General features: G+C 41.4%; 1 protein-coding gene across 1 annotated transcript in view; it reads right to left on the bottom strand.

Moving 5' to 3' along the window:
- Window positions 1-26,172, bottom strand: part of CHEK2 (checkpoint kinase 2) — a 35,532-nt gene extending 9,360 nt beyond the window's left edge. The window contains exons 1-9 of the mRNA XM_067539353.1: window positions 26,148-26,172; window positions 25,240-25,494; window positions 23,129-23,253; window positions 17,737-17,884; window positions 9,751-9,841; window positions 7,068-7,176; window positions 5,674-5,727; window positions 4,496-4,557; window positions 1,884-1,983 (exon numbers count right to left, since the gene is read on the bottom strand). Coding sequence (XP_067395454.1) covers window positions 1,884-1,983; window positions 4,496-4,557; window positions 5,674-5,727; window positions 7,068-7,176; window positions 9,751-9,841; window positions 17,737-17,884; window positions 23,129-23,253; window positions 25,240-25,489 — 939 coding nt within the window. The 5' untranslated portion in view covers window positions 25,490-25,494; window positions 26,148-26,172. The remainder of the gene's footprint in view (window positions 1-1,883; window positions 1,984-4,495; window positions 4,558-5,673; window positions 5,728-7,067; window positions 7,177-9,750; window positions 9,842-17,736; window positions 17,885-23,128; window positions 23,254-25,239; window positions 25,495-26,147) is intronic.
- Between the last annotated feature and the right edge of the window lie 857 nt (window positions 26,173-27,029).

The following is a 27,029-nucleotide window of genomic DNA, read 5'->3' as shown; positions in this document are numbered from 1 at the left end:
TGGAAACCTCTTCAAGCCAGAGGGTGCTTCTGCACACCCAGCACCCCTGCCATTATACTACAGTAAGGATCCTCACGCTAGCAACTGAACAGTTCAGGAACAGCAGAGATATACTTCCAAAAGGCTCATTCAATCCTCTGCCAGTCAAATGCTGGCCAGTCCATAGGACTCCAGTGATGGGAAAAGTTGAATTAGGGAAATTTGGGTGGAAAAGAGGATCAATAATGGACACAGTCAGCTCAAGGACAGAAAGAACAAATTATTTCCTTGCAACAAATGCAGAATAGTTCTCCTTCACCCTGACTCCTGAGGGTCTATTTGCCACTTGATGCATACACGTTATTTAATTTAACTTTATTTAATTTATTTAATTGGCTGTATGAAACCAAAATATATACCTTGGCTTCACTGAGATTAAGTTTTAGAATGATCTGAGGGTATTAAGCAGAAAACATAACTGAGCCATAAATTATGTTTAAATCTTTTAAACAGAAAAAAAAAATCCTATGCAGTATGTAGAAACTACTTTGATCAGTGGTCCAAAATATGGGATTGGGCAGTCTTCCCACATACATTGAAATAGTTTTGAGACTCTTTCAGGGGTACCCTACTCCTATTAGACTCAAAGAGATGTATAAATAGGTTAGTTATGGATAGTGAATCCAGGTGTCTTTATCCATACGACAGAGTTTACCCCAACACTAAAATATTAGAAAAATACATGTTCACTGATAAAAATGAATCTCTAGTTTGTTGTTGTGTTAGGGCTTATCATAAGAGAAAAGCACAAAATTCAAAATACTAATCTAAATTTCCTATTTTTTCACAGATGCAAGATGCAAAATTGAAGCAAGATAGAAGAATAAAGAAAGCCTCTCTATTGAGAGCTGATCTGAAAAAATATGCAGGTCCAGATGAAGGAAAAGTTTATGGAAAGAGAAATTAATTTTTCAGGGGATGTTCATGCCATATGGTTACCATTTCATAAACATACTAAAGAAAGTCAGCTAAATATAAGAATAAGGCCTAAGTATTCAGCCTTTCCAATATTAAGTGAGTTATAACCTGTCCTCTGATGGACTGAAACTTATAATTAAAGTTCTTAGTAAAATACCTCATCTTGGATTTTGGTTGATACCTCAAAGAATATTGCATGGATGCCTCTTTTATCCTACATAACTGGTAAATGTTTTATCGGCTATGCCTATCAACAGTATTAATATATTATTACTTTAATCCCTGATTTTTTAAAAGTATTTCATTGCTCCTTTGCTGGGTTGAGGTAAAATGCATTAGTAAGCCAAATTATGAACATTGCACTAATAACTCAAACTATCACACCAGAACTCCTTTGAAGCAATGAAACTGTTCAGCTTCTCCCTCCAACCCCAGCTGATAAAAATCTTAAGAGACAGATAGGGAACAAAGGGGAGATAAATGGATTCACCTCTTAAAACATACCTTTGCAGTGATTTAATTTAAATTTAGGAATAAGGCATCTTGTAACATTTCTCTTTCTTTTTGGATCACTTCTACTCAGAACTCAAAAGCAGAACTCCAAGCAGAATTTTGAAACAGGAAGACAAAAACAATCATAGGTAAAATAGTCTTTCCACATCCCCCAATTCTCTCACAATTTTCAAAGTATTTATTCTTTTTCTGCAAGAGAATGGAACCTGTCCAGATTGGATAGCCTAACAGCTAAAGGAACACTGGCCTAAATCTCTTCTCTGAGTAAAGAGAAGTGTTTACTTACTGCTGTAAAAACATGTGCAACCACAAATGATAGAAGTAAAGTAGTTACACTGATTACACAGTCAAAGTTACACACCATGATTACCCAGCAACCATATTTTTCTTTATACAAATTCAATACTATCCACCTTTACAGCCAACAGCATCTGATAAAAATACAGCTTGCAGGTAGCTTCTTTCATCTTGGTTGATCTCGATACTCTGTCATATAACTCTCCTCCTTCCATCCTGAAACGGAAGTACAGAAAGAGATTCAATATACTGGTTTCAGAAGTTAGACCTCACTGGGCAAGCCTGAGACAGAAAAGCTTCTCTAAACAAAAAGACGCAAATAAAAAATAAAGTATATTCATTTTCTGAAATGCACCCATTGGCTACATGTTCATAAATTCTTAAATGTGACCTGCAAAGTAAAAAGAAATTGGTCTTGAGCTGGCTGAAACTAAACCCAGGAAAGATGGGAGGTGATATTAAAAGAAAAACAGAAGCACTATTCAAGGGTTGGCCAAACTTACTGACCCCCGGACACTCCCCTCCCCACTAGGCAGAATCCTCTAGCCCGCGCCCACCCCCCCACCATCCTGCCGCAGGACAGAAGCTCTGAGCGCTCCTCACCCATCTGATAGGTGAAGAATGGGGGAGGGGGCACAGGGGACCCCACGAGCCACACTTTAACTGTAAACTGTAAAACGCCTCATCCATAGGGAGTGGAATATTTGAAGATGTCGTGGTATCCAGGATTTTCAGTAGTTTATGATGAGACCGTGATCTCTTCCAGTGGGATCTCCAACTCTTGTGCAACCCTCTTGAACAAGTCATTAAACTGCTTGGGGTCATCTACAGGAGTGGATGTAGTTGGAATGATTGCTTCGTCTGATGATGAAGATGAGTCATGTGTAGGGAGGGATGTTTCCTGTTTCCCACTTGCCTCTGTTGCTTGTGTTTGTTCTGCTGCCTTAGCAGATGTAGTTGGATGTGATTAACTAGGTGACCTGGCTCTACCTGCGTGGGAGCCGGTAGGTCTATCGTATGCTCTAGAGTAGGTGGAGCAGGCTTCCCAATAGTGCCATCGCATTTGGTATGGCATATGGGGAGGAAACCATGGTGGTTGGTACCATGGATATGGCATGTTACCTCCTCCTCAGGGCGAATATCCCCCTGACTCCACCAACGGCCTGGTGGGAGAAGAGTGTTCTAAGGAAAATTGGGCTTCCTCTAAGTCACGGTCTCCTGGAATAATAGAGTGCACTGGGGAAAGGGCCTCATCATGAGTGAAGTGCATCTGATTGTGGAGAAGATGTTAAGTGATGTTTATGTGTTCTCTTTACGGGTGGTGCAGTTGTCGGTGCTGGGTTTGTCATTGGCCCTGTACTAACAGTCGGTGCCGGCTGCGGCACCTCAGTGGTTGCTGATGCCATTGGTGGGTCGGGCACTGACCTCGGTGCCATGATTTGTCTCGGTGCCGACTCCTTTTCAGGTGCTGCGCTCGGGGCCGCAGTCTCTGACGGTGCCGTATTCAGCACCGTTGAGCAGTGCTCAGGCACTTTATGTGCTGAATCCTTTTTCAGTGCCGTGTCGGAGGAGGAATGCTTTTGTTTACTCCTCGACTCCTCACCCGGACATTTCGAGTCCTTGCGCAGCACAGACTGGTTTGTACCTGGGGGACCGTCACCTCATTGGTACTGTGTTTTGGAGACAACCTCTTAGGTGAGCGTCTTTTCTTTGACACTGTGGTCTCAAGCGGTGATGAGGCTCTCTTTCTGGGAGCATGTGCCGTGTTGTCAGAGGGAGGCTTGTCCAGTCCCGGATCGAAGGAGGGTATGAGGAACCTTTCCATGAGGATAAGTTTAACCTCAGGTCTCTATCTCCCCTCGCCCTTGCATTCAAGTTCCAGCAGTGGGTGCATTTTTGTGGCGCATGGGTTTCCCCTAGACAACAGACACATTGTGAATAGCTGTCTGAAGCAGGCATAGCCTCTCTACATGAGGTGCACTTCTCAAAGCCTGGTGAACCGGGCATTTTCAACCCTAACACTATTCTAATAACGTAAAGGAAAAAGAAGAAAACTGAAACTTATTATTGTAGTCTTTTTTTCTTTTTTTTTTTTTTTTAAACAAAAGTTAAAAAAATACTTAAACTGACTAAAGTATGACTAAAACTGACTAAAGTATGAGTAAATAACTAATTTTTTAACTATTATTCTGTCTCAGACGAGAAAAATTTCTCTGCTCTTGATGCTCCATCTCGGACAGTGGACGATTGAGAAGGAACTGAGGAGGTCAGATTGCACGGATGCCAAAGGCGTCGCGAGATGGAATCTGCACACACGTGACCTGGACAAATACTACTAAAAGACCTCCAATCAAGGGTGCGGGACGCAACGACACCTAAAGTGGAGCATCTAAGGGACATCACTCGAAGAAGCTTATCTTCAACTTTAAAACATTCAGTGATCCAGGCCTGTGCTCTTTTTGATACCCTCTCTACTTATGTGCTCCACCACAGCAGCTGCAATTGACCAGGATGTCAGGGTGGACAATCCTGCAGGAGTGGAGTCCCTCTGCAACTCCAAAAGAATGACTCTGCTGTCTCTCCAACCCCCAGTTTTACAAAGGTTTTGGATAGCCCCTGAGATCATCATAAAGTCAGGTGCAAGTTATTCAAATTTCCATTATATTCTTTTGTTTATGTCAGTAAAATATTTACTCTGGAACCAATTCAATGCAAACAAATTACTTACAATTCCAAAACAATATAATAATCTTCTGCATCAAAGAAGTTTTTTATCTTGATTAAGCAGGGCTGGCAAAAGAGGAGGGAAACAACACGACAATCATTTTATGAAAATTAATATTACAAGAAAATATTACCCTAGAAAATAATTTCAGAATGGTGTGCAATCCAAAATATATTTGGCAGGACAGTATGCTGATATAGGTTTCTCTTTTTTTAAAAAACTGCAAGTGAATTTTATATTAATCCAAGTGAGACTAATGTGATAGGTTGCCTATCTAGTGCAGACATGTGCCATGGAAATTCCCCCACAAAACGTGATTCACCTCAATCCCAATCTGAAACCCCCTTGTTATTTCTACAATGAGCTCTCACACAGCTCTACCAATGCATTCTGTATAATTAGTTAGACTATTTCACTGTTCTTGACTTTCCCTTTGTGGGGTTTTTTCAAACAGCAAGAGAGAGAAACTTTTTTAAAAAACCAGGAAAATGGGGTTGTAAATCCACTAAAATTGCGAAAGGAATTCAGGAGCAAGTATAGGATTTAACTTTTTTTTTTTTTTTTTTTTTTTAATTAAGTGTACTCAATTTCTAATTCACAGTGTATCTAAGATATTTGGAAGTGTACCAGTTTTGTGGTAACTAAATCACTGACTCATATTTAAGTCAATGGAAGTTTCAAACAATGCTATTGAATTGAACTCAGATCTGAAGATTCCCACACTGGATGTTCTGATTGATTAGTCTCTCTATCAGGAAGCAGTTTCAACCATATGGTTCTGTGGAGATTTGGTCTAGGCCAAAGCTAGGTCAGCAAGCTTGACCGTCTAACAACATTCACAGAAAGACGCATCAAGGAAAGTCTTATTTTCTGATACAATGCTTCAGACAGAGACCAAGCAAAGAACATTTCAATCCAAATTTTAATTTCAAAGATTCAAGTCTTGGAAAAACTACAAATGTGTGAAGACGGAGTAGAACAGAAAGCATTTTGTACTTTTATCTACAACAGGCATAATAAGCGGCCATAGCTATCCAAACAGGGAAAGACAAAATTAAAATTAAGAAGCTGTTCCTCCTAACTATAATTGTAGCATGTACAGTAACCCCAAAAGGAGGAGAGCAAACGAGAAAATGAGAATACGCAATAAAAGATCAATCAGATTTTAAGATTATACTCACATGATCTATTTTCTTCAAAATCTCAATTTCTGTATTAACATTAAAAGCTGAATCCTATTTAAAAGAGAACTGAAATGTCAGACAGAGCAAGACAGTAATAATGTTTTATACAAGGACTTTTGCAGCAATGTACCTATGTACACAACATATATTCACTCCATCCTAATAATTTACTGGTGGCTACAATGTAAATATCAGAGTTTATCAGAAAAAAAAATCTTTCACTGAAAATTTCAACAAAAATGGAAAAAGAATTTCTTAACTTGAAATCTTCCATGGGAAATTTTGATGTAGTTGAAGAAAAAAGAAAAAGTGTAACATTTTGGCCCAAAGCTAAAATAAATGTATTCTGAAATGCTGCCATAGTACCTCATGCAAGTTATAGTTCTGGTGCCTCGGGCTCCCATCCGCCTGTCTGGCTGGGTTCCCTTGTTAGACTACATCTTTCATGATGCAACATGGTCTGACCTCTTGGTGCATCATGGGAGATGTAGTTCACGGAGTTCTTCTTTGTATCTACCCATAAACAAGGAGCCCTTAATAAGTAAATGACCAAGGTTTAAACAAAGAAAAAGGTAATCATAACTGCAACAGAATCAAAGGAGCCGATGAGTAGGGCAATAAACATGGTTTCCGCTAACTGGCTACTCTTGTACCAGAGAAATGTTTCCAGGATAGCATGGCTGTACAAATCTTATTGTCAAGATGCAGATACAAAGGATATCTTCTTGGTTAGTAAGATAATAAGCATGTAGATACCTGGCAACATCAACAAATCCAGGAAGGAAACTGACAACTGTGACTATCAGAGATGCACTGTGTCAGGGACAGACAGATGAGATAACTAGCCTGGAAGGAACTGGCAGGGACAGAACTCTAGAAGTGGGATGATTTATTTATTTATTTGTAAACCCCTCTCTTCTGATACCTTTAGGATTTGGGCATAGGAGAGCAAGAGAGCCTTAGACCTATGCACATTTTTATGACATTTATCGTGGTGTTAGCTGGAGCTTTTCTTGATTGTCCAAATAAGCTTTGATTTAAAATACTTTTGGCTCTTAGGCTGTTTCTGGAAAATCTCACTACAGATTCTGTCCCAACAAGAGGTGAAGAATCCTTCAATCTCAGAGAATCGGTACAAAAGGGGTCTGCATATGGCCATATTAAATATCAAGACCATTTGGACTAGACTATTAACTAATCTTAATTGCTTAATACACTTAATTTCTTACAAATGGCGTGGTTTGATTTATTTTTTTAAATATACATGGAGCTTCACACATTCATCTGAATCCAGAACACCTTAAATTATAACGATAAACATTTATAATTGCCACAAAGTAGTACCAAATACTTCAGAACCACTGCAAGATGGCCAGAAAACAGATACTTACTGTGTCTCTCACAGCACTTGTCATAAACCTCCGTTTATTGATTATCTTCACAGCAACTTTGTTACAGGTGGTCCTCTCAAATGCCAGTTTAACCTCCCCACAGGCACCACTAATATAAAAATTTAATTATGTTAAAACTTGGAAACACTTTTTAAAATGTGGTGACAAATAAAAATTGATAAAACACAGAAGGTGTTTGCTACTTGAGATTACATGTAATTAGAATGGCTGCTGTCTCCTAGCCTCTTGAATTCAGCAGGCTGCCCTAGAACTCTCAGCTGGGTGTGCAGTACTTGGATACACCAGTAGCAGGCACAGTAGATTAGAATAGATGCTGGCAGCCACCGATGTTCTAATACAGAAACTAAAATACATAACCAAAACTCCAAACTGAAAGCTATTAAAAGAATACCGAGAACAAATCCTGTTGGCATTTCAGCGGCACAAATGGCTAAAAACACAACAAAAAACTCTCAAGATGTATCCCAGTGGGGGACCCTGAGCTCCGAGCTGCTGTGTGGGGATGAGGGGACCCTGAGCACTGAGCCACCGCAAGTGGTGGATCCTGGACCGCTGCCCGCCCGCCTGCCCTTTCCGCAGAGAGGCTCGGGTTCTCATCCTCCCCCCCACACCCTCCCAGGTCAGGCTTCAGTCCTCCCCTGTATGACCCATTTTGCCACAGTTATTTTTAGTAAAAGTCAGGGACAGGTCACGGTCTTCCGTGAATTTTTGTTTATTGCCTGTGACCTGTCCCTAACTTTTACTAACAACTGTGATAAAATGTTAACCTTAATTTTAATACATAAAGTCCTGCACCTCAAGGTTATACGTATAGCAACAAATTTATTTTTATACATTATGAGATTATAGGAGGAAATCCATACAAATCGACCCAGACTTCCGTTTTTACTTTGCTTGTCTTTTATTATCTACAGACTTTCCACTTTAAAGACGTTTTATATAAAAAATATCAGGTCATCATTTCTCTCTTTTTTTCTTGAGGACCCAAACAGTGATGTCCAACAAGGTTATAAATCTGACCTTCAACTCTTTCCCTCCTCTAACTCTTGGTTGGTAGCAGAGGGTACTGATTCAGAAAGTAATACAACTACCAGCAAACTATTTCAGACCTGACTTTCTGTTCCTAAAATGTTAGTACCCAATCATAAAAACTTGAGTTTCACAATTAAAAATACGTTTTAAATCCAAGTCAATTAGAATCATAAAGCCCAAAGCTCAAATCTGGCTGTTGTAAGGAAAATAGGTTGATCTGTGTTCCATAATTCAGACTTTCAGCTTTAGCTGTTTTCATCATTCAGAGCTGAAACCGAGCAAATGGGCAGCTATAATCCCAGCAATCAGAGGAGCCCATACTCTGACGATCCGGCAGTGGAATAAGAGATGACAAAGCTATATAGATTGGGAATGAATGAACACATCTACTACATTTCAGATTTACTGCCAGTGCTGTTAGCTAGCTATTAGCAAAGAAATATAATTCCTTCTATTTCACCCTTGGACATTCAGAACAAAAGACTTATTTTACAGACAGTGTTATGAAGGAGGAACTTACTTTCAGGTGTACCATATTTCATACTGGCAGTAACTAATCATTTACAAGACAGGCAACTGAAAAGAGGACTTTGCATTAAATAGTAAGAATTCATTGCTGTGAAAAATTAATTTGTCCTATTAACACCTTAAAAAATCCTGTGAGGAAGAACCCTACAAAAAGTAAACTACTGTCCTGCTCTGATTCAAGTTTTTCCAATACTCTCCACAAAACAAAATTATTCAACAAGGCCTTCAAATCCTACCTCCCCTTTCTAGTTTCATATGCATGTGTAAGTGTGCCATGTAAAGCAGAAGGACACCTCAGTGAGGCGGAGATTTTTAATCATAATCACCTCAGCAACCACAATGTCTTACTGTCGCAGCTTGTCTTCAGTTTCTCCCCACATATATAAAGCCAGTGTTTGCCCATTTCCCTCATACACTGATCATAATGTAAATACTGTGGGACACTAGCTCACACCCAGATTCTCTCCAGCACAGAGACACTCCCTGAGCTGAGTGCACTAAGAAACAAGTTACACCTCCTTGACTCTCATATTACATTATTAATTGATTAGAAAGTCATAAGGGACCATTGTGATCATATAGTCTAACCCCTGCATAACTGTATTAGTATCCAGGTTTATAATATATAGCATAATACCTCCTGTATAAGGACCAGCATTGATCTACTGATCTAAGTTAGAACATATTAGAGGCTATGCTAACTGGCTATGATCTCATCTAGTCGACCATAACAAGCTGTGAATTGACACAGTTCAGGTGTGTTCCAGCCAACTCTTGCCCATTTTGCCAGGATGTAGGGGGACTGTTGGCAAAGGAGACAGCTATGCTGATTTATGCCTGGTGAAAGAATTCTCAGCTGGCCAGTTAAGGCCAGATTTCACCTAAGTGGCTGGAAAAGGATGAGAGAATCTGGAACGTCATCTTTTATTAGTCTATAAAGCACTATGCTTGTTGTTTCTGTTATCATAGTGCCTAGGATGGTATTGTTGAAGCAATATGAAAATAATAAACAGTTAATGCTGTACTAGTTACAGTTCAAACATCATCCATTCAAAACAAAAGGAAAATAAGTCCTAAGAATTTCAGTAAGTATGGTGCTTACCTTCCCAAAGTCTTTGACATGATATATTTATCTCTGAATTCTCTGGGATACCCCGACTGATCATCCACCATAAGATCAGAAAATACAAACACTAGGAAGATGAGTGGAGATAATTTGTTACAAGGAGTAACTACTATTCCTAAACTTTAAATATTCAGCAACATGACTAAGAGAGTGCTATGAGTTAGAAGAAAATATGTATATACGTAAACATATAACAAACAAAAAATCACATTAAATAATGTTTACCTAGCTTTCTGTAACTGTTGTTCTTCGAGATGTGTTGCACATGTCCATTACACTGTAGATGTGTGCAAGCCCCATGTACAGATTTTTGGAGATTTTTGTCCCTCAGCAGCACCTGCCAGGGTTGCTGGAGCGTGTTACCACACATCAGTGCATGCTGGTATGAGAGGGAGAAGCCACCCCAACCCCTCTCAGTTCCTTCATACCGGACAGACTGCAATGGAAAGGAGGAGGCAGGGAGGTCGTGGAATGGACATGTGCAACCCATCTCAAAGAACAACAGTGACAGAGAAATAGGTAATGTTTTTAACTTGAGTGATTGCACATGTCCATTCCACAGTAGGTGACACAAGCAAACACATAGAGAGATGGGTTCAGAGATTATAAAACCACTCATCTGAAACTGGCATCATCTCTGGATTAACAGGAAATGGCATAATAAGAAGCAAAAGTGTGGACTGAAGACCAAGTGGCTGCTTTACAAATGTTTCTGATCAGTACTTGCATCAAGAAAGCTGCAGAGGCTGCCTGTGCTCTGGTAGAATGTGCCAATACTTTAGCTGGCAGGACTGTATTAGTCACTGAGTAGCATAAATGAATAGATGAAGAGATCCAGGATGAAATTTTCTGAGTGGAAACTGGTTAGTCCTTAGGTCTGTTTGCAATTGCTACAAACCACTGAACAGATGATCTAAAAGATTTAGTCCAGTCCAGAAAGAAAGCTGAAGTCCCTCTCGCAGCCAAGGAGTGAAGCTTTTCCTCATCCCTATGTGCACGGGGTTTTGGAAGGAATATGGGCATAAAGATTGCTTCGTTAACATGAAAATTAAAAACTACTTCTGTGAGAAGTTTTGGGTGAGGACAGAGATAAATTTTATCCTTATGGAAAACTGTAGGGGGGCCCTGACACTCTCCTACCCTTCTGGCTGAGGTAACTGCCACCAGAAATGCTACCTTCATGGAAAGGTGAAGGAGAGAACAGGTTGCCAGGGTCTCAAAGCAGGGTACCCAATCAATTCTGCTAAAACTAAGTTCCGATCCCAAGGAAGGATGGGGTCTTGAATGGGGAGGTATAATTTGACAAAGACCTTTAGGATTCAGGTAATGATGGTGTCTGAAACAAGGGATCTATCATCCACCAACACATGGAGGGCTGGAATAGCTGCTAGTTGCACCCTTTCTGAGCTAATAGGCAACTCTGTTTTAGATCTAATAGACAGTCCAGCATGGGGCCCAAGGGTGACTGCTAGGGAGATACACCTTTCACACAAGATCAGATAGAAAAGCATTTCCAATTCAAGTTGAGGGTTTTAGGCTATTCAGAAGCACTCTCTGAATGTCCTTTGAGCATGACTTTTCAAAGGATGTCAGCCATAAAGCATCCATCCTGCTGGATGGAAAGCTCATAGGTTGGAAAGGAGCAGTTGCCCACAGTGTTGGAAAATTACATCTGGATCCAATGGGCAGCTTATAGAGTCATAGAATTGGAAGAGGTCTCAGGAGGTCATCTAGTCCAACCCCCTGCTCAAAGCAGGACTAACCTCAGCTAAATAATCCCAGAGAGGGTTTTGTCAAGCCGCAGCTTAAAAACCTCCAAAGATGGAGATTCCACCACCTCCCTAGGTAACCCATTCCAGTGCTTCACCACCCTCGTAGTAAAAAATCTTTTCCTAATGTCCAACCTAGACCTCCCCCACTGCAACTTGAGACCGTTGCTCCATGTTCTGTCATCTACTACCGTTGACAACAGCCTAGCTCCATCCTCCCTGAACGCCCTTTCAGGTAGTTAAAGGCTGCTATCAATTCTCCCCTCATTCTTCTCTTTTGCAGACTAAACAAGCCTAGTTCCCTCAGCCTCTCCTCTTAAGTCTTGTGCTCCAGCCCCCTAATCATTTATGTTGCCCTCCGCTGGACTCTCTCCAACTTCTCCACAGCCTTTTTGTAGTGGGAGGCCCAAAACTGGACACAATACTCCAAATGCGGCCTCATCAATGCCGAATAGAGGGGAATAATCACCTCCCACGATCTGTTGGCAATGCTCCTCCTAATGCAGCCCAATATGCTATTAGCCTTCTTGACAACCAGGGCACACTGCTGACTCATATCCAGCTTCTTATCCACTGTAAGCCCCAGGTCCTTTTCTGCAGAACTGCTGCCTAGCTCATCGGTCCCCAGTCTGTAACTGTGCATGGAGTTCTTCCGTCCTAAGTGCAGGGCTCTACACGTGTCCTTCTTGAACCTCATCAGATTTCTTTTGGCTCAATCCTCCAGTTTGTTTAGGTCCTTCTGTATCCTATCCCTACCTTCCAGGATGTCTAACACTCCCCCTAGCTTAGTGTCATCTGCAAACCTGCTGAGGGTGCAATCTACCCCATCCTCTAGATCATTAATGAAAATGTTGAACAAAACCGGCCCCAGGACCGACCCCTGGGGCATTCCGCTTCTGACCGGCTGCCAGCTAGACATGGAGCCATTGATCACTACTCGTAGAGCCCTATGCTCTAGCCAGTTCTCTATCCATTTTATAGTCCATTCATCCAACCCATACTTCTTTAACTTGCTGACAAGAATACTGTGGGAGACTGTATCAAAAGCTTTGCTAAAGTCAAGGTTTATCACGTCCACCGCTTTCCCCACATCCACAGAGCCAGTCACCTCTTCATAGAAAGCAATCAGGTTGGTCAGGCATGACTTGCCCTTGGTGAATCCATGTTGACTGTTCCTGATCACCTTCCTCTCTTCCAAGTGCCTTAAAATGGATTCCTTGAGGACCTGCTCCATGATTTTTCCACGGATTGAGGTGAGGCTGACCGCTCTGTAGTTCCCTGGATCCTCTTTCTTCCCTTTCTTGAAGATGGGCAGTATATTTGCTTTTTTCCAATCATCAGGGACTTTCGCCAATTGCCACGAGCTTTCAAAGATAATAGCCAATGGCTCTGAAATCACATCAGCCAACTCCTTCAGCAACCTTGGATGCATTGCATCCGGCCCCATGGACTTGTGAATGTTCAATATTTCTAAATAGTCCTGGACCTGTTCCTCCAGCACTGAGGGATGTTCACCTCCTTCCCATTCTGTGCCGCCCAGTGCAATAGTCTGGGAGCTGACCTTGTCTGTGAAGACAGAGGCAAAAAAGGCATTGAGTACCTCAGCTTTCTCCACATCCTCTGTCACTAGGTTGCCTCCCCCATTCTGTAAGTGGCCCACACTTTCCCTAATCTTCCTCTTGCTGGTAACATACCTGTAGAAACCCTTCTTGTTCTCTTTCACATCCCTTGCTAGCTGCAACTCCAATTGCACTTTGGCCTTCCTGATTTCATTCCTGCATGCTCAAGCAGTATTTTTATAACCCTCCCTAGTCATCTGACCAAGCTTCCACTTCTTGTAAGCTTCTTTTTTGTGTTTAAGCTCACCAAAGACTTCTTTGTTAAGCCAAGCTGGGCGCCTACCATATTTGCTATTCTTTCTGCACATTGGGATGGTTTGTTCCTGTGCCTTCAATGAGTTTTTTTTTTTAAATACAGCCAGCTCTCTTGGACTCCTTTCCCCCTCATATTAGCCTCCCAGGGGATCCTGCTCATCAGCTTCCTGAGGGAGTCAAAGTCTGCTTTTCTGAAGTCCATGGTCTGTATCCTGCTGTTCTCCTTTCCTCCTTTTGTCAGGATCCTGAACTCTACCATCTCATGGTCACTGCTGTCTAGGTTGCCACCCACTTCTACTTCCCCTACCAAATCTTCCCTGCTTGTGAGCAGCAGGTCAAGAGGAGCATGGCCTGTAGTTGGTTGCTCCAGCACTTGCACCAGGAAGTTGTCCACAACACTCTCCAAAAACTTCCTGGATCATCTGTGCTCTACTGTGTTGCTCTTCCAGCAGATGTCAGGGTGATTGAAGTCCCCCATGAGAACCAGGTCCTGTGAACTGGAAACTTTCCCTAGTTGACTGAAGAAAGCCTCATCCACCTCGTCCTCCTGGTTCTGGTGGTCTAACAGACACTCACCACATCACCCTTATTGTTCTTGCTTCTAAGCTTAACCCAGAGACTCTCAACTGGCTTATCTCCAGTTTCATACTGGAGCTCAGTTCTACCATGCTTTCTGACAGGTAGGTCTTAGTATGTGAGCCCAAGCTCTTACGAAGTGGGATAAGCGATTGATATAAAACAATGAGGAACAGATGGAGCTATGGTGACAGGTACACGGTTCTTGACAAAATGTCTGTTTGGATGAGGCATCTGGATGGGATGAGCCAACGATGTTGAAGAAGGCATCTCCTATAACTCTGCTCTTTTTCCTTAGTGGGTCTTGGGATTGGGGAGCAAACCCCTGCTGTCTGTGTGGCAACTGTGGACGAAACACCTTTCTTTTTGCCACTGAGGTATGGATCACTAGGGATTTGAGTGTTGCCCTGGAATCCTTAAGGCTATTGAAGCCTGTTGTCGCTTTTCTCTGAAAAGAGGGAGAGACCTTTGAAAGGACAGTACTGGATAGTCTGTTGGACCTCTAAAGGTAGCCCAGATGACTGCAGCCATGAACACCTTCTCACAGTAATAGCTAACAGCATGGTTTGAGCAGCTGAGTCTGCACTATCCAAACTGTCCTGGAGGGCAGTTCAGAGACCTGTTTACTCTCTTCAGCCATTACTGCAAATTTTTATCTACTTATCAAATTCTCTGGTAGCTTGTCTTTACATATCATAATGATCTCCTAGAAGGCAAAGTCATATTGACTCAGGAGAGTTTGTTGGTTTGCAATCCTGAGTCTTTACTTTTAAGCACAGAAGCTTGTTGCCCCTGTCTATCCCACTCATTGGCAGCTGCCACCACAAGAGAACACAGGGTGGGGCTGAGAAAAAAATGTTCATACCACTTACAGGGGACAAAGCACCTCCTCTCAGTTTGTTTTGCTGTGGGGTCCAAGGCGGAGGGTATCTGCCAAAAGGTCTTGACAGGCTCCATAATGGCTTCATTAATTGGTACAGTCACTGATACCAGGATGTCCAATTGACTGATCTTTGACTACTGGTGGTAGATATGCCAATGGCCTGTAAAGGGATGTTAGATGCGGTGGGTTCTGAGTTATTACAGAGAATTCTTTCTTGGATGTCTGGCTGGTGAGTCTTGCCACATGCTCAGGGTTTAACTGATCGCCATATTTGGGGTCGGGAAGGAATTTTCCCCCAGGTCAGATTGGCAAAGGCTCTGGGGGGTTTTCGCCTTCCACTGTAGCATGGGGCATGGCTCACTTGCTGGTGGATCCTCTGTACCTTAAAGTCTTCAAACCATGATTTGAGGACTTTCAAACTCAGTCATAGGTTACGGGTCTATTACAGAAGTGGATGGGTGAGGTTCTGTGGCCTGCCTTGTGCAGGAGGTCAGACTAGATAATTATATTGGTCCCTTCTGATCTTAGAGTCTATGAGTCCACCAACTACTTCTGAGAACTTTCACGCACCTCTTCTGCCTGAATGTAAAGTATTGAGTCTGCTCTTTTTAAAAGGTCTTGATGAGCTCTGTGGTCCTCTGGTGGTGGTGAGTCACTTGATAGCTCAACGACCTCGTGAGGTGACAATGGTGAAACAGACATCTGAGGTGATGGATGGTCTTTGACTTGCGCTGGGGAGGATGCCTGAGTGGCTTCTGGCTGCTTGGTACCAGTCACAGAACTAGGGAATGATATTCTTGGTACCAGTGCGTCCGATGTGATCTCCATGTCAGCGAGCAAGATGGTTATGGGGAGGTTCTAGTTGGAGGGAGGGGGAACGACACCCAAGGTGTCCAGAATGGCCACCAATATGGCCCCAGGACCCATACTTGTCCAGGTCATTGACCCTTAAGGACCCCACTGCTGGGGCTGCTGCATGGCCCATTGTCCCAACGACTCTGACAGGGAGAATGTTCTCCACCCAGGGCAGGATATAGAGGACCTCACCTCAAGTCCAGGAAAAAGAGTCAGATGCTTCTGACAGTGAAGGTGCAAATCCAGAATGGACTGGTGAGACAGTCTGAGCTTGGGGATGGCAATACCAGGGAAATCATGAGAGGCTTTCCTCTAGACAACACAGATTTCCGTGGAGGTTTGGGTAGTGGCACCATGGGATCTTGATGAGGCAAGGTATGAACCACAGCCATCAGTACCAGCTGTGGACCATCCCCTACCAGCGATATCAGTACTGAGAAGCTAAGCAAGTCTCTTGTGGCTGCATATGCCTCCAGGGCAGCTGGGATCGGCACCTTCTATTGGCTCTACAAGTGTCTTTCAGAGGAAGTGTCTGGCACAGGCTCCAAAGGCAGCAATCCCCTCTTGTGAAGTGTCAAGAATTCTGGGAAGGGATCTCTCCCTTGAACTCTTCTTCGGGTCTCTGCTTCCTTCAGGGTACCAATGCAGCCAAGTGAGGCACCAAACCTGAGGAAGGCCTAAGCCTTTTAATTTGGTACCAGGGAACAGTCCCAGGAGCTGCAGCCATCTCCAACAAAGAGCTCTACACTGAAGTCGAAGTACATGGGGCACTCTCCTTGTGTGACGACTCTGATAGAGGTCAAAGTGCTGCATCTATAAGCAAGAACTTAAGCCTTGTCACCCCTTTTTTTTTTTGAGCGGAACTTGAACCCTTTGCAGATGTAGCATCTGTCACTAACATGGGATTCCCCCAAACATTTCAAACAGGTTGGGTGTGGGTCTCTGACTGGCATGGGTATCACATAGGTCCAGCAAGACTTAAAACCCAGCAAACATGGCATCATTCCGATTGCGGTACCAAAAGATAAAAAATTTCAAGAGAGACCAAATGCAGCAACCTAGCACTAAAAATTGCCTAACACTAAATATAACTAACAAATTAGTCAACAGGATCTATATACAGAAAAGGAGCGAGGAAAGCACTTGAGTTAACAAGCCTAAATCATCATCACTAATCATAAGAATGAACTGAGGGGGAGTCAGGGTGGTTCCACGCTCTTATACCAGCACGCAGTGGTGTGCAGCAACAGAAGGCGCTCCAGCCATTCTGATGGGAACTGCTGAAGAAAAAATATCTGGGCACGGGGGGCACACACACCTACAGTGGAATTGACATATGCAAACATTCAAAAGAATACCATTGGTTAACAAGGTGCTCTCGTTGTTGAAAGAGAACTTCTGTAATAGTAACATCTTCAGTATCATCTGCTCTACAACAATTCTACAGCATGACAAATCCCAACACTACTGCATAATCTATTACCGCTGCACTCAAGGGTAAAAATACAAGGTGAGGCCCATCAATCTCATGCTACAGATCTAAAGCCCAAGAGTAAGAAGCATGCATACATGGTACTGCTACAGAAAAAATCCTCTCTAATATTTCAGTTTGCTTACTTTGTACATAAGATGCTGCCAGACGCACAACCATATTCACCATTTCCCCTGTACAGTAAGTCAGATTTCCCTGTTTTTGTGTGCTTCTTTCAGACAACTGAGATAAAAGCATATTTTAAAATGTTATTTTAAAAGCACAAACTTTGTAGTGGGACTGCAGATCAAGTGTAGTACCTGTAACTACTTTTAACTCACTTTTTAAAATTTACTAATTTCAGGTGGATATAACAATCTCCAAGATTTTGTGTGTGAAAAATTGTGGGCGAATATAAAATATTAGTCTTATCCACTGTTTCCATCTATTATTTTCTCTCTAAAGCATTTGGGAAAAGCACAGTTTTTAAGAAAGATGCTATACAAAATCAAGTTGTCTTGTACTGTATTTTACCTTTGTTAGTCTGTACAGACAGTGCAATTTCAGAATTGTGGGTCAGTGGGAGCCTTTTACCTTTCCCGATAAGCTCTTTATTTACAAAAGTCCCATTTGCACTGTGGTCCTCAATGTAGGCAACATAGGAGTTTTTTGGACCCATTTCCTAAAAAAAAAAAAAGAAAAAAAAAACAACAATACAGAAAGATGGCTTTTATTATGAGGCTGTAATGAACCATATCAGAGTTTATAACAATTTATTTTCCTTAATTCAGGAAATAATACATCATGAAAATGATTTTGATCATGTTTGGCAAATCTCTGTTCGCTGGTGGTGAAGAAGAAAAGAAAGGAAGACAGTGCCTGCAGAAGGGAGGAAGAGAGGATGGAGATAGCCACGGACTGGAGACAGCCTAAGGAAAAGTAAGGATGATGTTCGTGGGACTGTAAGAGAGAACATAAAACAGATTCATACCAACACCAGGATGGTCTAAATGATTGGGGATTCCATACTCAGAAGAATCAACAGGCCTGTCACCAGACCAGATCGAGAGAACAGAAGAGTGTGCTGTCTGCCAAGAGCAAGGATATGAGAATGGATGTGACACTGGAGATGATCCTGGTGGAAGCATTACGGGATGAATAACACTGCTAAATTCCCATTGGAATGGATCAAGGATGACTATGCTCAGCTAGCTAAGACATTTTACAGAAGTGGAAGCTCAGATGATTTTCAGTGGACTAATTCTTGTCCCAAGAGAAGGAGGGTGATGGCGTGACATCATAATGGAGATCAACAAAGGGCTCAAGGATTGATGCTACAAGGCAGGTTTTAGGATGATTAATCACTGGAAGGCATTTAGGGAAAGACGACTCTTCTCAATAGATAATCTCCACTGAAATACCTGGGACATTAATCTTCTGCGATCAAGGCTGTCATGACTGATAAGGGGGCGGTCTGAGGAAAACAACTGAAATGCTTGTACACAAATGCAAAGAGTCTGGGCAATAAAATGGAGGAACTGGAACTGCTAGGGAAGGAGGTCAAAAAAGATATGATAGGGATTATAGAAACAAGATGGAATAGCACTCATGACTAGAATACAGGTATTGAAGGGTATCTGCTGTTTAGGAGAGACAGGAATAAAGGTAAAGGTGGTGGGTAGTGTTTTACACTAACAAAACAGTAAACCGTAAAGAAATACAAAACGATAGTATAAAAAAAACAGAATCTGTTTGAGTCAAAATCACTTCAGGGAAGGATTGTAAAAGAGGTTCTGTTGGGATAGAGTTAGGGGTCTGCTATAGACCTGATGGATTATTGGGACTAAAAATTTACTTTAAGCTCAACTGTAAAAAGTAAGTGAAAGTTCACAAAATGTTACAACAACCTATAACAACAAATGTTAATAGAAAATAGGTCAAGTTGTTTTCAATAATAAATGTTATAAGGGCAAAACATTTTGACAAATACTAAATTAGTTAAAACAAAAAAGGCCTACTAATATAGTTTAAAAACTGTGAAAATCATGCTTAGTAAAAACAGAAAACGTAAAGCCTGAAATTAATTAACTAAAATTAGTGTGGCAAATATTAGGCCTAACTGTTGAACAAAATAAGGGGGATGAACTATGATGCCCACCTTTCCCCTTTTGGGGGGTAATTAAAAATAGATTTTGGGGGGGAAAAGGTCACTCTCCTGTCCCACCTTGCATCCCCACTCATCTCATCTCACCTTCTCTGACTCCAAGACAGAAGGAGAAGACCAGACTGAAAGGCTTTTGGCCTGAGAGGAAGGCTATTAGGCCTTGCTCTTGTTCAAGGAACTTTTTGTTTTTTACTTGAATGTCCTGAAAAATCATTACATCATCATGACATCCAGTCCTCAGCCCATCAGTGCGTATACCTAATTGCCAGTACCACATGGGCATGCAAGATCCTGTTCTGCCTCCTATCCTCTCTCTCACTTCTCAGCTTCTCATCAAATCCTGAAATCAGCTGTACTGCATCAGCACAGGCAGATTAGATTACCACAATCCTGCCCTGTCTATGGAGAAAAGATCCAGTCAGACAATATTCCTGACCAGAATGTGAACTAGGATCCAAGCAATAGGTGATGTGGTTGACCTGCCAGACAAAACATTCATTCATAATATCCAGCTGTTCAGTGTTCTAAAAACATCAACAAAGCTGTATTTCTCACACCTTTTCTATACTCTCTCTCTCCTCTCCACCTTATATCTGTTTGTTAGATCAAGGAAAAATAAATACTCTTCACACGTCATAACTGAAAGTAAAATTAACCCTTTCAATCAAAAAAGGGTAATAAAAATAAAAAACTAATATTTTACTTCAAAAAAGACTTTAAAGGTTTTAATTGTTTGTTTTGCATAATCATTCAATTTCAGTTTCAATATAAATTCCTATTTTAATTTCTTGTTCTTTTTTGTGTTTAATCAATAAACTTTCAGTTTTAAAATAAATGCTTTTAAGTGTTTGTTAAGAAACCAAGTAAAACCAAGGCCTCTGTTAAAAAACAAAAAAAAACTAAATATCACTGTTAGACAGTAAAAAAGTTAAACACTGGAAGCTGGATATGAGTCAGCAGTGTGCCCTTGTTGCCAAGAAGGCTAACGGCATATTGGGCTGCGTTAGTAGGAGTATTGCTAGCAGATTGAGGGAAGTGATTATTCCCCTCTATTCAGCACTGGTAAGGCCACATCTGGAGTATTGTGTCCAGTTTTGGGCCCCCCACTACAGGATGAATGTGGATTAATTGGAAAGATTCCAACGAAAATGATTAGGGGGCTGGAGCACATGATTTATGAAGAGAAACTGAGGGAAGTAGGCTTGTTTAGTCTGCAGAAGAGAAGAGTGAGGGGAGATTTGATAGCAGCCTTCAACTATCTGAAAAGGGGGTTCCAGGGAGGATGGAACTAAGCTGTTCTCAGTACTGGCAGATGACAGAACAAGGAGCAATGGTCTCAAGTTGCAGTGGGGGAGGTCTAGATTGGATATTAGGAGAATCTTTTTCACTAGGAGGGTGGTGAAGCACTGGAATGGGTTACCTAGGGAGGTGGTGGAATCTCCATCCTTCGAGGTTTTTAAGGTGTGGCTTGACAAAGCCCTGGCTGGGAAGATTTAGTTGGGGTTGGTCCTGCTTTGGGCACGGGTTTGGATTAGATGACCTCCTGAGGTCCCTTCCAACCCTAATATTTTATGATTCTATGTTTTTTTATTTCAAAAGGGCAGACTTGGGAAATTAAGGGAACTAGTTTAACAAGTCAGCTGGACTGAAGAGCTCAAAGACTTAAAAATGAAGAGGAAACCTGGAATTTATTCAAATGATCTATACAAAAACTATCTGAAATTTGCATCCCAAGAAAGAGGAAAAAAACTGGTAGGGAAAGGCTCCAGACCCATCTGGATGAATATCTACCTAAAAAAAGGTTATTAGGAGAAAGCACAGAACCTATAGAAAATGGAAAAAGGAGTTGATCAGAAAAGAAAGCTACATCATGGAGGTTAGAAAATGAAATAAACTGAGTACTGCTAAAAGTCAGACTGAATCAGCTCTTGCCAAAGAAATAAAAACAAACAATAAAGAGGTTTTTTAGTTATATAAATTAAAAGAAACTAAGGAAGAATGAAGTTGGGCTGCTATGCAGTGTGGATGGGAAGGAGATTGAAAGATAATTTAGGTATGACCGAAAAACTAAATGAATATTTTACCTCAGTTCTCAATAACAATGATAATACGGAATGTGCATGAAGACAGTACGGCTGATGGAAATGAGTGACTAGAAATGGAAATTACCACATCTGAGATGGAAGAAATACCTGCACTCAGATCAGAGAGACTGGATAATTTCCATCCCAGAATACTGAAAGAGCTGTCATATCAGATGTCTAGTCCAATAGCAAGGATTTTTAATAAATCTATCTATTCAGAGGTAGTACAATATGACTAGAGATTACCTAATATCATACTATATTTAAGAAAAAGGGGGGAAGTGATTGGCCAGTTATAGACCAGTTAGTTTAACCTCTGATGTGCAAGATTTTAGACCAAATTGTAAAGAAAAGAATAATTAAATTAATATAAGTAAATGGTAAAGGGAAAGTAATGCAACATGGGTTACACAAAGGTAGATCATGCTTAACTGATTTCCTCCTTTGAAAAAATAACTGAATTTTCGGATAAGTGCAGAAGATCTAACATATGTGGACTTCAGTAAAGCATTTGACATGGTACCACACGGCAATTATCAGTTAAATTAGGGGAGATAGGTATCAGTACAAGCATTGTAAGGATGATCAGGAGGTGGCTAAAGAAGAGAAGGCAATGGGTTGTCGTGAAAGGTGAATTATCGGACTGGAAAGAAGTTAATAGCAAAGTTCTTCAAGGACTGGTCTTGGGACCAATGTTATTCAATATTTTTAATAATGACCTTGCCACAAAAAGTAGAAGTGTGCTAATTAAATATGATGATAATACAAAGTTGGGAGGCATTGTCAATATAGGGGAGGATTAGAATATTATACAGGAAAATCTGGCTGACCTTGAAGACTGGAGTGACAGAAATGGAATGAAATTCAATACTACAAAGTGCAAGATCATGCACTTAAGAGTCTAATAATGAGAATTTCTGCTATAAGCTGGGAGCTCATCAGTTGGAAGTGACAAAGGAGAGAGACAAGGAGTGTAGGATGATTGCAGGATGACTATGAACCATCTACATGATGCAACATGCTGATTCCCAATAAGGAAAATGTGATCCTACTATGTATTAAGTGAGGTATTTCCAGTAGAGATAGAGAAGTATTAATGCCACTGTACAAGGCATTGGAAAGACCTTAATTGGAAACCTGTACAATTCTGGTCAATTGGAGAGGTCCAGAGAAGAGCTATGGGGATGATCAGGAGAATAGATGACCTATCTTATGAGGAGGCTGGTACAGATTGGCTTGTTTAGTCTCACAAAAAGAAGGCTGAGAGGGGATATTTTTTCAACATTTCTAACATAATAAAAAAACCATAAAAATTAAGAATGCAAATAAATGTATGTTAGCTATGTAATTGTTTAAATAAATGTGGATAGATATAGTACATCCTTCTGGTACTACGTTTAGTGTAAAGGCCATATTCAGTTGCAAATCAGTATGTTTTAATGGTCACCAATCAATTGAAAACCAACATGTCTTTAGGAAAATAACTAAAAATTATATATGCAAAGTAAGATTCTAATAGATTATTTAAATCAAGGCTTCCTGATTTAAATTGCTTTGATTTAAATCAATCCACCTTGTCTGAAAAACAGTGAAACTTTGATTTAGAATTGTTCAATTAAGTCAGTTTCCTTCTTTACAGGATAGAGGGAAAGGGGTAACTGGCCTTTTTATCACCTACCCTGAAGATTCGGAAGTGCTTCTTGCTGTAGTTTTGATATAAGCCTGTCTCGGTCAACCCTAGCTTAGCAAAGCTATAGTCACAGCTTCTTTCTCTGCCAAACCAATACTCGTCATGCACACAGTCTGGGGATTGGGGAAGGGGGTGGGAAGAGAGAGAGAACACAAAATTCCAATAAGTTATTAGACCTATCTCTGCAAAATGGTACAAAATGATAGCACTTGGAACAGGGAACATGACCCATATTTAACATTTCTTGTATAAGAATCAAAATTTGAAACAAAATAAAAACTGTCTGTTCAAAAATTACAAATTGTTTGAGAAACACCAGAATTCACATATATATATATATTCATAAAGAACCAAACCCCTTTAAAAAAACTATGCATAAACATAGTGCATTTTTAAATGGTGAAAACCTAATTTAAGGATCCAAAAAAATTAGTATCTAGCACAATGATCAGTAAAAAATGGAACTTCAGCAACAAGAAAAAATAAAGCCTAGCTGTGGCAGTTAAAAGGTTCTCAAAAATCTACTGATGTGACAATCCCAACTAATGCCTCAATCCTTATAAATATGCTTAATTTTACTTATGTAAGTAATTCCATTGGGACCACTCATGTACATAATTGTTTGTAGGATCAGTGCTTTAAGTTTACTAATTTCCATGAGTCTTTCACATAGCTACAGAGAAGATGCAAAGGGTTTGTTTTTTTTTTAAATAGAAAAAATACATTTATCAGGGAGGTTCAGGGGCAGTTGTAATGCCTGAAACTATTTAACTTTTTTTTCTAATTGATTACATTTCATGTTGAAGGTACCCCTTTAAGTTTCTAGCCCTTATAGTTGCGATAATAGTTTTTCAAACATTAATCTAGTTTTATGTCATGTCCCCATGTTTGCAGATAGATCCAAAGCTTCTGCTGATGCTCAGAACTTTGTCAGGCAACAGCAATGTAAGATAAACACAACTCTGGTCAGTTTCACTGATAGACAGCAGTGAAATTATCTAGAATAAGATTAATTTTTGACTGCTGATGCTTGGAAGAACTTTAAGCAATGGTAGAGGTATTCCAATTAAGTAATGATCAATCCCCACCCAAGAGGTTCCAAAAATTGAAGGCTAGGGAAGAGGGACAGTAAAAGAGACTCATCCCCCCATCCCCACCCTCAGCATCCAGGAAGCTAAATAATGCGTAAACCAGTGGAAACCCTTCTCCTTAACAACAGCTAAGAGGTTTTGTGGAAGGGACTAGGGGCAGAAAGCACCTTTTCCCTTCCAGCAGCTAGAAGAGAGGAGGAATTTCAAATTGATCAGATATCTCCAAGCTAGATGTTGATATAAAAGAAAGAATCTCTTTGCATCGACTCTGGACTAGTAGGCACATGGTAAATTTTTCATATAGTTTTTTAATAGGTGTCACAATTACCACCAGAAAAATGCACACTCTATCTGATAGAACTGTTTTAAACTTATTCTCATATTCATCTATTTTAAATACAAGGTAATTGTGCATTATTAACAAAGGATAACTAATGGCAGACTGCTAACAAACTCCAGAAATATGCCTATACTTTGGGTATGTCTACACTGATGGTGGCAAATTCGCCACCGCCAGATCGATCCGGAAGTTGATTTAATAAAACTACCTCCCCAAAAAGCATAGTGCTGCAACGAGCGGGTATGCATTTCCCATCAGCACAGCTCAGTGGAGATAGCTTGCTAAACAGAAGTTATGAAGTTGACGGGAGTTACGGAAGCTACTGTGCGTAGCTTGCATAACTCCCATCAACTGCTGCCGAATTTCGCCGGCAGTGTAGACCAGGTCTAACATTCAGTAGCACAAAATCTTATCCAGGCAAACAGGGAGGCAGTGAAGGAGAATTCTTCTTTCAGCTTGGTAGATGCTGTATATCACAGCTCCCTAAGGCAGCAATATTTCTTACCAAAGATATGCTCCCTACAAAAATCCAAACAAAAACTGCAATCATATCATCGTACTTTAACATTAATTCAAAAGTGAAATATCCTGTTTTATTAAACTTCTTCAGGATTTTCTGTCCTAGTACACACATTAGCTTGAGAGAACCCACTATGGTACATACATACCATAATTCCAGAAACCCTTTCCAAGTGCAAAGAGTCGACCCCATGGCTGAGGAACAAGTTCTTCAGGTTCCTGATCCTCAGGAATTGAAGGAAGTTCCTGAGTAGGAACTGTGTCCAAAGAACTGAGGGTCCCAGAACTGGAAGACGACTGACTGGCACTCTGTGATCCACTGGAGGAAGAACTTGCACCACTCTGTGACTGCTGGGCACCTTGAGATTGCTGGGATTCATTTCCCGTCTCTCGAGACATCTTGGCTTCAGAAACAAAGTTTAAAACAGAGATTACTTTATATTTTATAGGATTCTTCATCAGCAAAGTTAATTCTGCTGACAAAAATTTAAATACAATGAAAACAGATATTGTAATGGTTTTCAAGATTTCTGGCCTAAAGAACTCAGCAGGCTGGAGGGTAATGTTCTGGTTTTTTTTTTTTTTAAATTCACTTCAACTGAACAAGAATTTACCAAACAAAACAAAAAAGTGTGTAACGCTCCCTCTGCTGGTTGGACAGCAGCATTCCCTGATTTTTCAGTAAACTGGTCAGGGCACGGATTTCATGTGCATTTGTACAACACACAGCACTTATCCTGATTGGGGCCTGTCAGTCCTACAAGAGCAACAACAGCTCTCCAAACAAAAGGGACAAATTAGAAAATGTATCACCTTGGCAAAAAGAATGCCACAAGTAGCAAAACTTAAGAAAAAATATGTTCATTACTATGGAAAAGCATCTGATGCCATCCCTTCCCAACATTAGTACCGCTCCTGAAAAAGAGGACAGTCAGTGCTAATGACAGTTTTGGGGTTTTATTAAAAGTCATTTTATGCCACTTACTACTCTGATAAGCAGTTGGACAGCCTAAGAGAGGTTGTTTCTTTTGTTTTTGCCTCAGTTTTGGATACACACCTAAAGCCTCAATCTTGATTGTAGATATTCTACATGCGTGCACAATGACATGAAGCTTATAAAATCAGCTGCTACACTTGCGCAAGAAATAGGCATCAGAGCAAGAGGTAATCTGTCAATGAAGATTATAATGACTGTATATTTCCATCATACATTTCAGCTAAACAAATCCCAAAGCACTTCTCCCCATTACTGAACGTTCCAGCAGCAACTGCTTAGCCCTCTTCTGAGATGCAGCTACCTTAGAGGAGGTGCACAGGAGCCTTTTCATAATGTGCAACAACACTATAGACTAGAGCAGAGGTCCCCAAACTGTGGGGCGTGCTCCCCTCGGGGGGGGAAGGGGCGTGGAGGAACACTGGGGGGGGAAGCAGCAGGACCTGGGCCAACCCCCAGAGGGGATGGGGAGGGAGCACCACCCAGCCCCGCTCTTCCAGGAGCTCTGCTCTGGCCCCACCCTCCCAACTACAGCCCCTGGCTCCAGCATCCTGCCTCAGCCCCCAACATCCGGTAATGGTCCCCAGTGCATGTCTCCCGTCTCAGCCCTCGGCCATGGCCGCTCGCCTTCCGGTCTGGCCTGACCCCCCCGGCCACAGCCTCTAGTCCAGCTTCAGTCCTGGCCACAGTCTCGGCCAAGGCGCTGGTCTCGGTCCCTGATGCCTGGCCTGGTCATGGGTCCCTGGCCGCTGGCCCCCCAGCCACAGCCTCTGGCCCAGCTGCAGCCCCCAGTCCCTTGGCCGCTGAGGCCTCACAGCCGCCGTGGCTGGCCCCCAAGCCCAGTCTTGGTCCATGCCCAGCCTCGGCCCCCAACCACACCATGCTCCCGGCCCCAGCAGGGGGAAGGTGCGGAGAGGCATAAGGGGGGACGTGATGTAAGTTTGG

The sequence above is a fragment of the Emydura macquarii genome, unplaced genomic scaffold (assembly GCF_026122565.2).
Source record: "Emydura macquarii macquarii isolate MOO-44397 ecotype Brisbane River unplaced genomic scaffold, CSIRO-AGI_Emac_v2 contig_554, whole genome shotgun sequence".
Taxonomy (NCBI): domain Eukaryota; kingdom Metazoa; phylum Chordata; order Testudines; family Chelidae; genus Emydura; species Emydura macquarii.
The sequence above is the reverse complement of the archived record's forward strand: the minus strand, read 5'-3'. Positions and strand labels throughout refer to the sequence as shown.